The sequence below is a fragment of the Falco rusticolus genome, chromosome 7 (genome assembly GCF_015220075.1).
Source record: "Falco rusticolus isolate bFalRus1 chromosome 7, bFalRus1.pri, whole genome shotgun sequence".
Classification (NCBI taxonomy): domain Eukaryota; kingdom Metazoa; phylum Chordata; class Aves; order Falconiformes; family Falconidae; genus Falco; species Falco rusticolus.
Window position 1 is genome coordinate 11,580,123 of NC_051193.1, and position 14,552 is coordinate 11,594,674.

At 48.8% G+C, this 14,552-nt stretch overlaps 1 protein-coding gene across 3 annotated transcripts in view; it reads right to left on the bottom strand.

Annotated features, from left to right (window-relative positions):
* NTRK3 (neurotrophic receptor tyrosine kinase 3) overlaps positions 1 to 14,552 on the bottom strand; it is a 217,798-nt gene that overhangs the window by 179,625 nt on the left and 23,621 nt on the right. For all 3 annotated transcript variants that reach the window (XM_037395410.1, XM_037395408.1, XM_037395409.1), the window contains exons 2-3: positions 3,182 to 3,256; positions 1,772 to 1,843 (exon numbers count right to left, since the gene is read on the bottom strand). In XM_037395410.1, coding sequence (XP_037251307.1) covers positions 1,772 to 1,843; positions 3,182 to 3,256 — 147 coding nt within the window. The remainder of the gene's footprint in view (positions 1 to 1,771; positions 1,844 to 3,181; positions 3,257 to 14,552) is intronic.

A 14,552-nucleotide genomic window follows, 5' to 3' on the forward strand; every position in this document is an offset into this window, starting at 1 on the left:
TCCACCAAGGGGGACATCAACCCTGCAAACATCCACGTTGCCAGCTCCCAGGAACAGCATCAAAACCCACTAGAAAACACTAACCAAATAATATACTTACTTGCCTCAAGCTTCAAAAAGCAAGGAAAGAAAGATGTTAAGAACATGATCAATCTTACATGACCCAAGCAGTAAACAAACACATATTTCATCACCACATACCAACCTTAACTCTTGACACAAGATGGATGTGGGGTTTTTTCCAATCTCAAAAGTAATCTCAAAAGACAAAACCAAACACTTTTGGAAAAAGCAGCAACAATCGCATGTGTACATATTAACACCACATTCAGCCTCAAAACAAGCATACATGGCCTTCTAAACTACAACATCCAAACTAATTTAATCAGGAATCAAATGTTATACATTTTATCTGCTGGATACATAAACAGCAACTGCACAATTGACAAACACCCCACCACCACCCCCAAAAAAAAAAAATCAAGTGGGAGAGGTCTTCAGAGAGACATTTCTCAGTAAAAAAACTACAAAAACACACAAAACAAACACTACAAATCAAAATAACAAAGCACAGAAATCAGGAAATTCCCAGTGGTCAGCATTAAGGAAGGTTTATTATGACAAAACACACAAGCTCAGTGCTTCTTCACAACTATTCATGCCCTTTGGTACGGCAGATCTCCTATTTAGCAAGTACTTTACCGTCACTTAGCAACTGTAACTGGTTTTCCAAAAAGGAAGCTTTTGGGGTTTTTCAGTTCACATCATCTCTGAGCAGACATCAAAAGACAAATCTATCCTGCTCTGCAGGTCACATCTATCTCCCTCCGCCAGCAGCACGCCCATATCGATGGCCACACGCATCTGCAGACTCAAACAGATGTGCACTACGACTGTTTTTCATGGAAGAAGCCACTAACGCTGGTTTCCAAAAAGCAGGGATACACACACTCTCCACCCAGCCCATCAACTCATGCCCACGGCCAAGGCCTCTCACCAGCCCCTTTACTCCTTTTATAGCTATACCAGAGCAGAGAGGGGTTTGATCTCAGACACAGTCACTTTGATGAGCTATTTCAAGCCCATGGAGGGCCTGGCACACCAGCCTGAAATCCAGGCTTTTCTTTATTGCCTTGGGAAAGGTAAATGCATATCTAGAAGAGAAATCAGTGCCCTTAGCCTCAAGGATGTGGAACGTCCCCAAGACAACACCATACCCACTGGCTAATGATGCCCCAGCAGCTGGACACTTGTGCAATGTCCCATGATAACAGGACTCCAGCCTCTCCAGCACAAAACAGCCCTACCCCAGGCCTGCTGCAGACACCAGTTTAAGAAGTTAATAATTAGGCCCAAAGCTGACAGCCCCGTGCCCCAGGATTTGTGCCAGAAAAGCATCCTTTGGTTAAAAGCTAATGAGCAGGGCAGGCTCCAGCTGTGTGGTGAGGCGCGTGGCTGCCCCCCGAACTCTGCAGAAAGGGAAATGTGCACCAGCCACCGCAAGGCTGCTAATGATGCAAGCGATGGTTAGAGCAGCGATCAAAGCCAGGGCAGGACTAGAAACCAAACCCCATCAGCTGCCCAGTGGGAGCTCACCCCATCCTGTGTCACATCATGCTTCCCTGCATATCCGCTGTTCCTTTTCCTGTCCTTTACCACCTCTCCCTCCCTTTCCCCATCGCTCTGCCCGACAGGCACTTTGGAGATCCATTCCAGGGATCACCTTCCCACAGGGAGCAGAGGGAAAAGGAGAGGAGCCATTGGCACTCACATGTAGCGCAGGTGAGGGTTCTTGGCAAAGGCGCGTGGCTGGATGTTTCGTAGTCCTGAGTTCCTGATTGTCCTGTGAAGAGATGCAGAAGGGCAGCAATGGAGTCAAGGCAGACAACTGCTCTAAAACCCTGCACTCAGCATCTGAAGTGCACTGGGAGCCCTCGATTCCCCGCCCCAGGAGGCACATCTCTCCCTAGACAGCCTCTATGAGCTACAAGCAAAGAGGAAATTGGGCTTTTCAGCTTCATCTGATACGGTGACAGCACAGGCTCAGCACAGAGCAGCTGCTGGACAAGAATCTCCCCCCACATTCACCAAGGCTTGCTGGGGTGGCCCAGAGCATCTCCTGCTCCTCTCCTCTCCCTCCATCTCCACAAGCAGCACTGCCTGCTCCCACAGCAAACTTAACACCCAGCACCGCCATCTCCCCTCCCTCAAACCCAAGAAAAACCTTTCTGCTTGCAGCTCTGTTAAGGAGGGGTGAGTATTTTGCCTAGGGAATTATGGACGTTGAGGGGGAATCCTCTTCCCACCCTGTTTTGGAGAAGTTCTGTCAGCACTATGACCAGGATTTATCAATATCTGCTGCGAACAAGTGTATGCCTGACTCCACTGATGCTTTTTTAGGTGAGATGAGAACAGCAGCCAGCCTGCTTACAAGGGTTACGTGTGTTAGAAGTACAGCTTTCTGGGGTTTAGATATTGAGTGCTCAGCAACGTACACCTCTCCTCCAACCCACACACAAGCTGTACCTAATGCAAAGCTCCCAGGGAAACAGATTAGCAAAGTCTCCGATTAAGTCTGAACAACACTGCATCTCACACAAGCAGCACTCAGGGCACTCCCAGCTCCAGGAGGATGCAGGAGGGGGAACTGAGTGGTATTCTTGCTTGGCCAGGCTTCCCAAGCACCTAGCAAGAGCTGTCAATCTCATGGACCTCAGTTTCCCCTCCATGACGCACACAGTTGACCTCTCCTGGTGCTCAGAGTGCTGTGCAGGAAGACGCGATTACCTTACTGTGCAGCACCACCATGATGGCAATTGCACTAAATGAGGACCAACAGCCCAGCAATGAAGGATCAGTGGAGACAGCTGGAATTTTGCATTGTGGGGCTGAAATGAGTCAGAACAACACACAAGCCCAGAACCAGAACAGCAGGGGAGAGGTCAGGGTTGATGTGTGCTGGCAGAACTGTCAGGAGCTAGCAATCTTCCTTCTCACAGACCCAGCAAGGACCAAAAAGCACTCTGCAGAGTCTCATAGCAAAACACAGTAGAGCCAGTAGCTTAAACAGGCTCCGAACACTGCGGCATGGAGACTGCAGATGGAGGGAAGCACAGCTCTCTGCTGGAAGGAAGGGGCTGCCCATTGCTCTTCTCCTCCCCGACACGCAGGACATACTCACAGCCTCTGGAGTCCCGTGTACAGCTCCATGTCAACAGCATTCAGCGTCTGCAAATTCTTCCAGTTCTCTATGTGTCTGCGGAGAAGAAGGAAAGGCTCAGCTGCTGCACGAGATGGTCACTCTGCCCATGCAGGGGACAGCACACCGAGAGAGTGTGTCATGCCATACCACCCTGCCCCATTCCGTTTTCCCAACATTTTGGAAAAGCCAAACAACAGTGTTTTACCCACAGCTTCAGGCACAGAACGTGCAACCAAGCCATTAACATCTTTGCTCTCTGTACCTCACCGCACACATTTATGAAACAAAGACACAGTTGATACAGCTCACACAAAAGGAGTGAATACAGAAACACAAAACCTCTCAACAAAAAATTAGGGCCTAAATAGGAAAAAAAAGAAAAGTCATATTTATCCAGTCTTACTGGGGTGGATAAACAGGGTCCTAGCCTTTGTTGGCAGGAGAGCAACAAACTTAGTTTGGAAACCATGCCTTTATTATAAATTCCTGAGTCGCCTGGGGGCACTCTGGCAGGTATGTTATAGAGAACAAGCCCAGAAATAGATCTGTCACTGCAGGATCGTTATTCGATAAATATTAGAGCCAGGGGAAAGTGACAGAACAACAGCCCCAGAGAACAGGGTCCCCTGTTACAGGCAGCACAGGAGCAATGCTGGCAGCAGTGTGGCCAGCTGGCTGTGGCCGTGGGCTTCTGCTAACAAGCTGCAACGCTGCGTCGTGGGGAGGAAGCTCAGTCCTCGGCCAGTTCAGTCTTTCTCCCAGATTAAACTCAGACATACTCCCACCAGAAAGCACAAACATTTTCAAGAGGTTCTTTGCTGGGGAGCAGGTGGAGGTGGTCCTCTTTCAAAGGTGAACTGAGAGGGGGAAAACACTTCTGGCTGATCCTCTTAGACAACATGTGAAAGAAGCCCAACTTTTAAGTTTATGAATATGTGCACCCAAGCTCACAATCTGCCTTGATGCAATAGTTGGCTTTGAACTTGGCCCTGGAGAGGGGAAACAGTTCCAAGTGATGCAGGGTTGGGGTGATAAGCCAGCACTGAGAACCATCCTATGATTCTAGGCAAGAACATTGCAGGACCCCACGTGGTGGTCCAGGGGGCAAGTAAGCAGGAGAGGGAACTTTGACCACTTCTAGAACAGTCACAGGGGCCACAAGTTCCTCCTCCAGCATTCATTACACCTTGTGCTTGCACAAGAACAAATGAATCAGTGTGACAGAACTATATGGACCTATTTAAGCCATATCCCAGACACCACCAAGAAAGGAAAATACAAAGCCTGGACTAAATCTAAACGTATTTCTGCAGTCTCACCATGCAGATCCAAGAAAAGCAGAGACCTGCAAGAGTCACCTCTGCTTCCCACATGTCTCATAATTATCTACACACCCAAAGGGGTTAATGTAAGGATGCAGCATAAGCTCCCAACTGGTTGCTACACGACAGTGAAAGTTACAGTTCATCCTCAATGACCTGCTCATTGGCTTGAATCACCTGCGTCCCAGACAGAATGAGAAAAAGGACATTATTATAGCTATTTCATATTCCCTGCCAACATCTAAGGCCCCCGCGAACACTTGCAGAACAAAACACAGACTGGGAGGAGTCAGTCAAGAGATCCCACAGCTCGCTGAAACCCTTCTGAGACAGGGCAGGACTGTGAGTTTAGGTCCTGGGCCACAAGACTGCAGGACTGAGCAAGGCTAGAAACACATTGAAGACATTTCCCATCTTCAACTCATACACACACACAAAAGAGGTCCTCCAATAGGAAGAATGTGGAAAGAAGCAAAAACGGGATAATGTGCATTTACCACCAGGTCATGCTGAAGTTACAGCATCCAAGCAATGACCTTCAGGGAGGGATGGAGCAGCCCAGAGCTATGGAGCAACCACAGCTGGGAAAGAGGTGGCAGCCAGATTGGCTCTTGTTTTATTGATTGTGTTTGCTAAAAAAAGTCAAGGTTATTTTTGACCTGACACTCAAAGCCATGTGGGCAGCATTTTAGAAGAGGCAGAAAAAAGACCCTAGCTTGTTCCCAGTGACATGCACAGGCATGACTTTCTGATGACTCAGCACTGAGGTACAGGGGTCCTGGGGGGGCCCTACAGCCAAGCCCCCTCAGAAGTCACATTACACTAGACTGTAAATACAACTCCACGACCTGTGTTCTACCATCCCAAATGAAGCCCATGAGGTTCCTGAGCCAGATATGTTTTGGCATGTTATTTAACAGACACACAACACCTACAAAGTGATAGACAAGAGAAACAACAGTGGAAATAAATACATACATACACAGACATTTACATACAGGATAATCCCCCATCCCAGCAGCTGCTTTTATGTAGAGTGCCATACAGGGAAACAGCTTAATCTTGAATTAGGTGCACAGGTCAGCAAGGGACTTTAAGTCCTTTAAGCTACACAGACATTTCCCTTCTCAGGGACTTCAGGAAATGGCTTTCTTTTTTTCTGTGATTTTTCAACGTAGCTGGAGTTGCACCCTTGCTCCTAGAAGCAACAAATCAGTCTTGGTTCACAGGCACCTCAAAAATACACCAGGAAAACCATTTTCTTTGTTTCCCTACTTCTTTGGAAAGAATATGTAACTGTGCTGGCTGGGTTCATCTGAATCCACTTTAAAAACGAAACAGAAACACATCTTACTCTGAAAGCTCAAGGAGTCAAGCTGTGATTTTAAAATTGGCAGTGGTTGCACAGGAAAGCAAACCAAACAAGCAAAGAAACTTCACCCCTAAAACTTAAGTCCCTCTTCATGTCGTTCAGCATCTCAACTAGCTGCTCCTCTTTTCCTTCCAGGATTCTGTTTACCCTAGAAATCTTACGTCCTCCCAAAGGCTGTTGAAGACTGAGCCCTTCCCTTCTCCTCTGCCTCGGTTCATTAACCCAGCAGGAACACGGGTGCTGGGTTCACACCAAATACAGACGTGACAGCTCCCTGCCCTGCCCTGGTCTGTGCAATCAGGCATTGAGGTATGAATTAGTCAGTGGGTTACTCCCTCCTCCCTGCAAGCATCTCTATATATTCCTGTGGCATTCCTCAGTTATTACTAAGGTAAGCTGCTCTTCTGCAAGATGCAACAGTTTCAAGCCCAAAACCATACTTAAATCCTGAAGTGCTCACCATGCACATCCACCTAGACTCATTTCCAACTTCTAATTGAGACCATACGAGATGCATCGCAGACACAGATGAGACTGCTCGCTTTGGGGGGGGGGGGGGGTGGGGGGTGGTGTGGAGTGAAGGGGCCGTTTGCCTAAATACTCACTTCCTTCTCATACTTCTTGCCTGTTTGGGGAGTACTGCTGGTCCAGGTCTCCTTGCGCTGCAGAGCTGCCATTATACCATGCCTCCTACAGACCGATCAAAGTCTACCTTAGGTGTAGCTAGGGCTTTGCCCTCCCAGCTGAGACTGAAACACTGCCCCAGAACTCCCCTCCTCTTCTCATTTCTGACCCAAATATACTCCAAGCATTTTACATCCATTTCCTCTTGTGTCGAAATTATCTTTGCTTAAGCAGCTCTTTTTCTTTCCTGGCATTTCTTCCTCCCTCCTTTACAAGCAAGAGCCAGACCCACCCAGCTATCATTTGTAGGTTACGTGAGGCCAGCTCTAAGGCAGCATGTCTGTACCAAGCAGCGAAGTGCAAAGCTAATTGTCTCAAGTGCCTTGAAGAGATACTAACTCAAATCCCAGAAGTGATGCAGATATACTGCTCAGAGTCCTGGTAGCGAAATTATTTTGCTTCTGGTTTCAGACCCAGCACAACTGATGCTCGCACTTGGTGACCTATGCAAGAAGGACCACTGGGATAGATACCATAATAGAAAATGGCTTTCTATTTTCTTCATCAGCTTTTAAGTCCCTTTTTCTTGAATAAGGGTGACCAAAAACACAGAGCAGTCTCCAGGTCTCACTTGTATAACAGCATGAACAACTCCCCAGCTACACTGGAAACACCATGACGTGCTGCCTGAGATCACACTGACCTTTCCAACAACCCCATCAGCCTGGAGGCTTGTTTTCACTCTGTAATCAAAGCACTGCACCAAGCATTTCTATCCACCAGCTTGTTACCAACTGACATGATTTCTTAGCTGGCAGCAAAAGCCCCATTACACCCACATTTGCAATCACCCCACTTTGCATTACAGACTCACTCTTGGTTTTGCTACTGCAGCTCTTCCCCTTGGCCATCCTCACCCCATTTTGTGTTCCCACAGCCCCAGCACTGTGCCAGCAGGGAAGCCTCTGAGCACACTCCTGCCTTTAGTGCCATTATACTCAACAAAAGCAGAAGCCAACACCTCCAAGAAAGCTCAGCGGTTATCTCCTCTTTCAACACTTCCCACCACCACTCCTCCATTATCCAGCTCTTCACCTACAATAGCTGGGCTATACTGTGTCTTCTCCAGGAAAAACAGACCACTTCTGATGTAATGCAGCATCATATTAACCTCTCACCACAAAGTCATCTCTTTGCTGAGGAAATTGGTTACCTTTCCAAAGGAAGAAATGGGGTTTATCCTGACAAAAGCTAACTTTAGGAGGCCAGCCCTGCACCATATCTCAGCCTCCACGTACTCACAGACACACCTTTACAACTTGTTGAAAGCCTTATAAACTGCTGCAGTTAAACCAATGGTCAGTCCACAGCACGCATGCTGTGTCCCAGTTGCTAGCAACCTTGTGAAGCATGAAGCCCTGTTTATCAGCTCTGCAGCTCGTGAGCATCACTTCTCACTTCAAATCCCTAGGCACCGTGTGAAGCCAGTAAGGTGGCAGGTATCTTGCCCCTGCGTCACACAGACATCAGCAGTCTTGTTGACCAAATTGTCAGCTGGTCTCCAGAAGTGCCAGGAGCTTGCCCCACTTGCTGGAAGGGGACTGGTAACCACCAACCCTGTGGAAATGATGGCTCCTTTCACTCCCAGAAATGCATCGTGCAAGGAGCTGTTCGACAGCACAGGCTGGCATCACCTTCTTGATAGCACGCGGCAAGCCTGCACAGTAATGCGTGCTCCCCTTCAGGGCCAATGCAGCAAGGAGACTAGAATATCCACTGGGATTAAACACAGCCAGGTTTATTGTGTCCCACATGCCTGAGGCAGAGGTGAAAAACAGCCTCTTATTCCAATTTACCAAGTGATGAGCTTGAGGCTACTTAATGTGTCTGGCCTTCCTTCACCCTCCTCATACAACAATGATAATATTTATCGAATCTCTCTCAGCTTTTCAAGCACTGTGGTCAATAACTAAAAAAGGCACTCAATAAGCAACAAGTATTATATAGCATGTGTACACACATGCTACCCAAATGTGTATCTAGCCCAGACTTGGAGGGGAGCAACTTTTCACCAGGATGCCATCAGCTCCATTCGCTGTGAGAACAGATGACACATCCCTGTCAGAGCCATGCCGTGCAAGTACCACCACTCAGGTTTGGGTGCTGGGCAGTGAATAAATCGTACACCAGCAAGCAGGCAGCACCCAACACACGCACACACAATTATTTTATTTATATATGTTTTGATACATATATATATATATGAAAGGCAAGCAGAGCATTTGACTCCTCTTGTAGGACAACAGGAAAATTGATTTGTCATCCAGGCATATTATACCTGGCGATCCAGACAGAAGCATTAGCTTCCAATTACCCAATATGTTTAACATTATAAACAAACCTCCTGGCACACCAGCTCCAGACCATACAATTATTAATTTGATTGCAAGCAGGGAATAGAGGGAAGACATCTTCTAAAACCCTTGACCGGTAAGATCTGCTTCCTCCAAGCAGAGGTGCTGCAGATGTTGACAGGAAGCCCTGGAGGCTGGGAAACCTGTGGCACTGGTGCAGGTCCCGCACCCCCGGGCAAAGCACAGCCATGGTGGGGACTGCCAGCTCCTTTTATCCATCTTTTTGCACCCCACATAGGGCTGAGGAAGCCATAAAGGAATCCGCTGTCTTTCACAGTATTATAAGGCACTTATTGCATACATTTAATATCCAGAGGCGTGAAGGACTTGTTTCTCTCAATATGGAAGTTATAAAAGTGAATTGGTAACTGAGCATTAAAGGCAAGTGCAGCTGCATAAAGACTTATGAGGGAAATATTTTCCTCATCTAAAGCATGGGCTTCCCCTTCCCAAAAATGCATGGAAAAGTCACCCAGCAGTGGATAACTTTGCATCCTTGAGGATAATTTGAGGTCAGTGGGAAAAGGGGAGGGGGGAGGCAGAAAGCAAACTCAGCTTTATAGAAACAATTATGAGCATAACCCCACAGTGTAATTGTGATTCGTCAAGGTAACGATCATAAAACACACCACTGTGACACAGCTTCCACTGCACCAGCAGATCTCCTCTTGCCAAGGCCGTGCACAGGTACGTGGGTGCTGCAGAGGATACAAGGGGGGTGTCCCCAGTCCCCACCCCATGGGCTCAGCAACATCCAACCCAATGATCCAGGCCCTTCCAGAAAGGCTGGACATAGGAAAAAGCCCCCAGTCCCCCGAGGTGGGAAGGGCATGGGAACAATACAGCCATGCATGAGCCACCGCAGTGGGGTGTCTCAATAGTCTTCCTGGAGAAACCAAACTGCCACACACAAGCAACTCAAGGACACGAGGCATTCACAGGAGGGGACTCCCTGCAGTCACCTTTCAGATGAGCATAAATGAGCTCCACACTCACCCCAACACCATCCGCCCGGCCCCAGACCAGCTAGGAGCAACGACTAGGTGCAGAAGAGCTGCTACAGCTGCGCTGTCTAACAAGACTGACATATAGAGACACCCTGCTGTGGAAGACGGCCTGAGAAACAGCTTTAAGCTTTGCTGAACAATTTTCTAGACACTACAACGAAGCCATACACCCCGGCACCCATAAGGACACACAGGAGCAGTACCTAAAGGAGAGGAAAAGTGCATGCATTTAAAAAACAGCAGTGCCAACATGACCAGGACTCCATCCTTTACTTTTGCCTTCAAGGACACGAGAACCTCTCAGACACAGGGTGCACTGTGCCTTCTGTTTGTGCACTCACCCATTTTCCTTGTATGATCTCCGCAAGCCTCCAGGGCAGTCTCCACATCCCACACCAGCTCTGGCTGGCAACTTATGGAGCTGAAAGTATCCCTTCCAGGGACAATGTGTCATTTATTACTAGAGGACAGCAGGCTGCCTGGACTCAGCATGGACAGATTGCCGCAGCACACTGGAAGCAGTATGTTCCCGTTATCACACACTACAACCAAAGTTTTTCAGTGTGGGAAGAGTTATGCCTAGTCACTCACTTTCAGAAAGGAAGAAATAGGTGCAGGTGGGATGGCAGAGCTGAAGTGCTCTGGGCAGCAGTGCAACTGCCATCAAAACAAGTACCCTCCTTTGATATCCATTACTATTACTCAGCTAGTGCTGGCAGAAGACAGCCCTGGGGTCCCGAGCAAGAACTGAGGTGTCCAAAATCATCCCAGTGCTGAAGAAATCTCATTTACCAGAGATGAGCAACAGTGCAAAAGCTTCAGGAGGAAACTTCCAAGTGCCACAGCATCTCCTGCATGGGGAGCAGGATTGGGCGGAGCAGTGCCCCTAAACCCCTCTGTGTACAGGTTGTGCTCCTGGCTCAGCCCCAGCTCCCTGCCCACCACCTCAGCACCTCTCAGCTGGATCTCTCTCCACCTTTCTCATTTATTGCATATCACTCTGACCCCTGCACAGTCTCAGACACCACCTGAAGCGACAGCTCAGGATGGGATGAGCAGTTTAGTCCTGCAGACATGGACAGAAGTACACAAATCCAACTGCCTTGAGATAAAGCATCAGCAAGAGACCACAACCCCCACCTGCAGCATCAGCTGTATGCTCCCCTTTTCCTCTGGAAAGCAGGCTCAAAAATTATGGTATTTGCCCAAAAGGGAATTTCTTTCATTACTGTCCAGCAGGAGAGCCCACAGAGCCAGTCCTCTGTGCCCAGAGAGGTGCTTCCAGAGAGGTGGATCTGGGGCATGTAGAGCAGGGGCTCCTGTTCAGAACTGCTAACATCAACCCGTGCGTATCTAATGACACCGCATCTCAGAAACAAGAGGGCAATTCAAGGGCAGAAAAAACAATTCCCCTGGGAGTTTTACACCAAACAAACCTCAAGGTGAGGCATCCCCCTCTGCTTTATGGGGCACAGCAGACCAAAAGAGCTCCAATTTTTAGGCAGCTCCCCAGGCACCTGCCATGCTAAAGGAAAGGATGCTTTTATCCATAGGATTTCATATGCAGTGAGAGCCAGCAGTGTGCACCATTTTGTGGTCTTTAAAGATCAAACAGCATTTTATAGAGGAAGCAGCACCCTGGTCACAATCAGCTTCAGTAATCACATTCTGATTTATTAAACTCCCCCTGCAACTTCAAACTGGAAGTCCGATTCCCTCACACTCCCGTCTCCGAACAGGTCTGGGGTTTTTCAGAAATTAACATATATATCTCTCTAAATTAGAGACAGAGCTGCCAAGCTCTGCTCCAAAGGCAGTTGTGTTTCTCTCCTGAAGAACACAGTGCCTACACACATTAGCAAGATAAGGAGACATTCTAAAGGTATGGGATCACTAGAGTTCAGCTTGGCAGGAATAACTCTTGGTACAGAGTACTGCCAAGGAGCATGTGGTGGAAAAGAGCCCTGCAAAAAGGCACAAAGCCTTGACGATGGTCAATACGATATCCTGACAGAGCATATTAGCTCAGCTAGGACCCAAAGGGGAGTGCTGCCAGCCACGCGCATTGTACTTCATGCTGTGCTTGAAGACAGGAAAATGGATGGAGGAGGAAAAGGAGAAAATAAAGTCTCCCACGAACTGGCTGTTACTGTGATATACAGTGCTGGGAATGAGAAAGCAGGAACGAGAGTCCAGTAAGAGCAGACATGAGAGCCAGGGATGGGGCTGCACAAACACCACAGTGGGAGGGGGCTGCAGTCCTTAATCCAGACCCGCTGCCTTTCCTGGCCCTGCCCGCTGCCACCCACCCACACAAACCCACAAGCACGCTTTCTAAAACCACAGCCTCCACAGGAGTCTAAATTCAGGAGGTTTTTTACATCCGTATCAGCTTCATCTCAAATCCTGTTTCAATGTAGCTGCACATTTTTGGGCAGATCCTGCCACTGCTCCCATGCCTAGATCCCAAAAGCAGCATAGAAACCAGAGCTTGGAGCTGCAAACTGCGGGTGCCAAAGGATCCCTCTGCTTCTGCAGTTATGGCTATTTAGCAGCCAGATCCAGCGCCCTCCCTCAGTCCCACATCCCACTTTATCCCCCTCCACTCCACCACCCCCATAGCATTGCTCATCCCGTCTCCAGCTTTCCCACACACCCCAAACACCAGGAAAGCCGCTGCCTGAGCGAAGCGAGGGGAGAGCCAATCTTTCTTGGACTCAAATCCCGCTCCCACGAAGCATTTGTTTTCCCAAACAGCTCCCAAGGAGCCTGAACTTTGATCCTCCAGTATTTTGGCTCCTCAGATGTTTATGAAGTTCGAACAAGTGGGCAGCAATGCCCAGCTGGGCTGGCCGCAGGCCAGGCTCCCAGCCGCTCCGCTCAGGACGGCCACGGGCAGAGCAACTCCAACCTGCAAGAAGAATTGCCAGGATCCCCATTACCTCCATGGCATGGCAAATCTGCCTGCCCAGCCCACCGGCTGCTCCCCATAAAGCCAAAGGACTGGGCAAGCTCACCATGGAGTTTGTTTTGAGCCAAACTGCCAGGACCCCTCCCTGCCCAGCTTGTATCTGCCTTGCAAATAAATCACAGCCAGCTCTGTCCGCCCTCCCCACCAGTGATGGGGCTCCTCCATCACCCATGAGGACTCAATCCCCTTTTCCCCAGCCAGGAGAAAATCCTTCCCCCTCCCCTTAAGCTTTTCCTATGAGGAGACACACACTAGCTTGCTCTTACTACAGAGGTGTAAGAGCAGAAGCATCACCCACGAGCAGGGGGATGTACCCATTAAGACATCCTGACTCGGAGCTCTAGGCTTCCCAGGATAGCAGATATTTTGTGGGAAGTCAGCTGGCTCCAAAAAGGAAAAGCTAACCAGCACACCTATAAACACAACACAGGCAGGAGGAGGCAGGGAAGAAAGGAGAGCAGGGAGGGAACAGACACTGAAAGCTCCTCTCCCAGCGCTCTACTTTGTTCCAATAAATGTGAAAAAAGCACCTTGCAAAATGTTATAGGAGAAGACACCCTGACAGCCAGAGATGCTGCTAACTGGGCTGTTGTGTTTGAGCTGATCCAGTTATGCAAACAGCAAATCTGGGGACTGTTTCTATCTCGTATCACAGTTCACTCTGCCGTTCCTCCAGATAAAGGTGTAACTGAATTGCAGAGAACCCTCTGCTCACCCAGCACCTCGACGGAGCGGCAGCCACAGCCTGGGCTTGCCAGCTCTCCAACACCAGCTGCCCTGACCAAGCCCCTGCCCTAAACACACTGCTGTGCCCTTCGCCAACAGGCTCTCCTCACGCTGTTTGAAAATGTTCTTCATCACGGGGGCTTAGGGGGTTGCACAGAGGGTTTAAGGCCACAGAGGTGAGAAGCGATGACATCCAGTCCCAGGTGGACCATGGCAGCCCACGTGTCCCTCTCCACAGCCCCAGGCCACATCCCCTACTGTGAGACATGTGAGACATGATGAGCCTGATAGATTGGTGCTCCTGAAAAAAAAAAAAAAAAAAAAGTCTCCTATTTCTGAAGCGCTACCAGAAGGCTGGCATTAAACTGACAGGTATAAAATCTCACAGGAGCATCTGAGGAATCCAGAGGTCCTGCTCGGTTGGAGCTGTAGAGAGGCAGCTAGCAAGGAAGCTGGGCTGCACCTCCTGACAGCATCTGCCCTTTCACCATTTGGGCTGAAGATACATTTAACAGGACACATGTCTTTTTGGCACCGTTTTCAGTCACGCAAGAATTTCAAAGCCAGAAGGCAGATCATCAGACCAAGTCCTTCCAGGGAGATTTTGTTGTTGCTGTTGTTGGTTTACATACATATATATGTATATATATATATATATATGGGGGGGTTGTTTGGTTGTTTTTTTTTTTTCCAAAGAATCACTCAAACTTTGTTTCTGCTCCTGGGCAGCTGGAGAGCTAGGAGGGTCCCAGCACCAGCCCAACCTCAGAGGAAACTACCTGAGCCCAGAGGGTTATCAGCAAAGGGAAGCTCATTCTGCATAAAGAATACAGACATTGTCTGCCACCAGCCCCGGGCAGCCCCCCGGGGAGCAGGCTGGCTCACTTGCAGCCTGCAGCAGCTGGGGCCCAAGA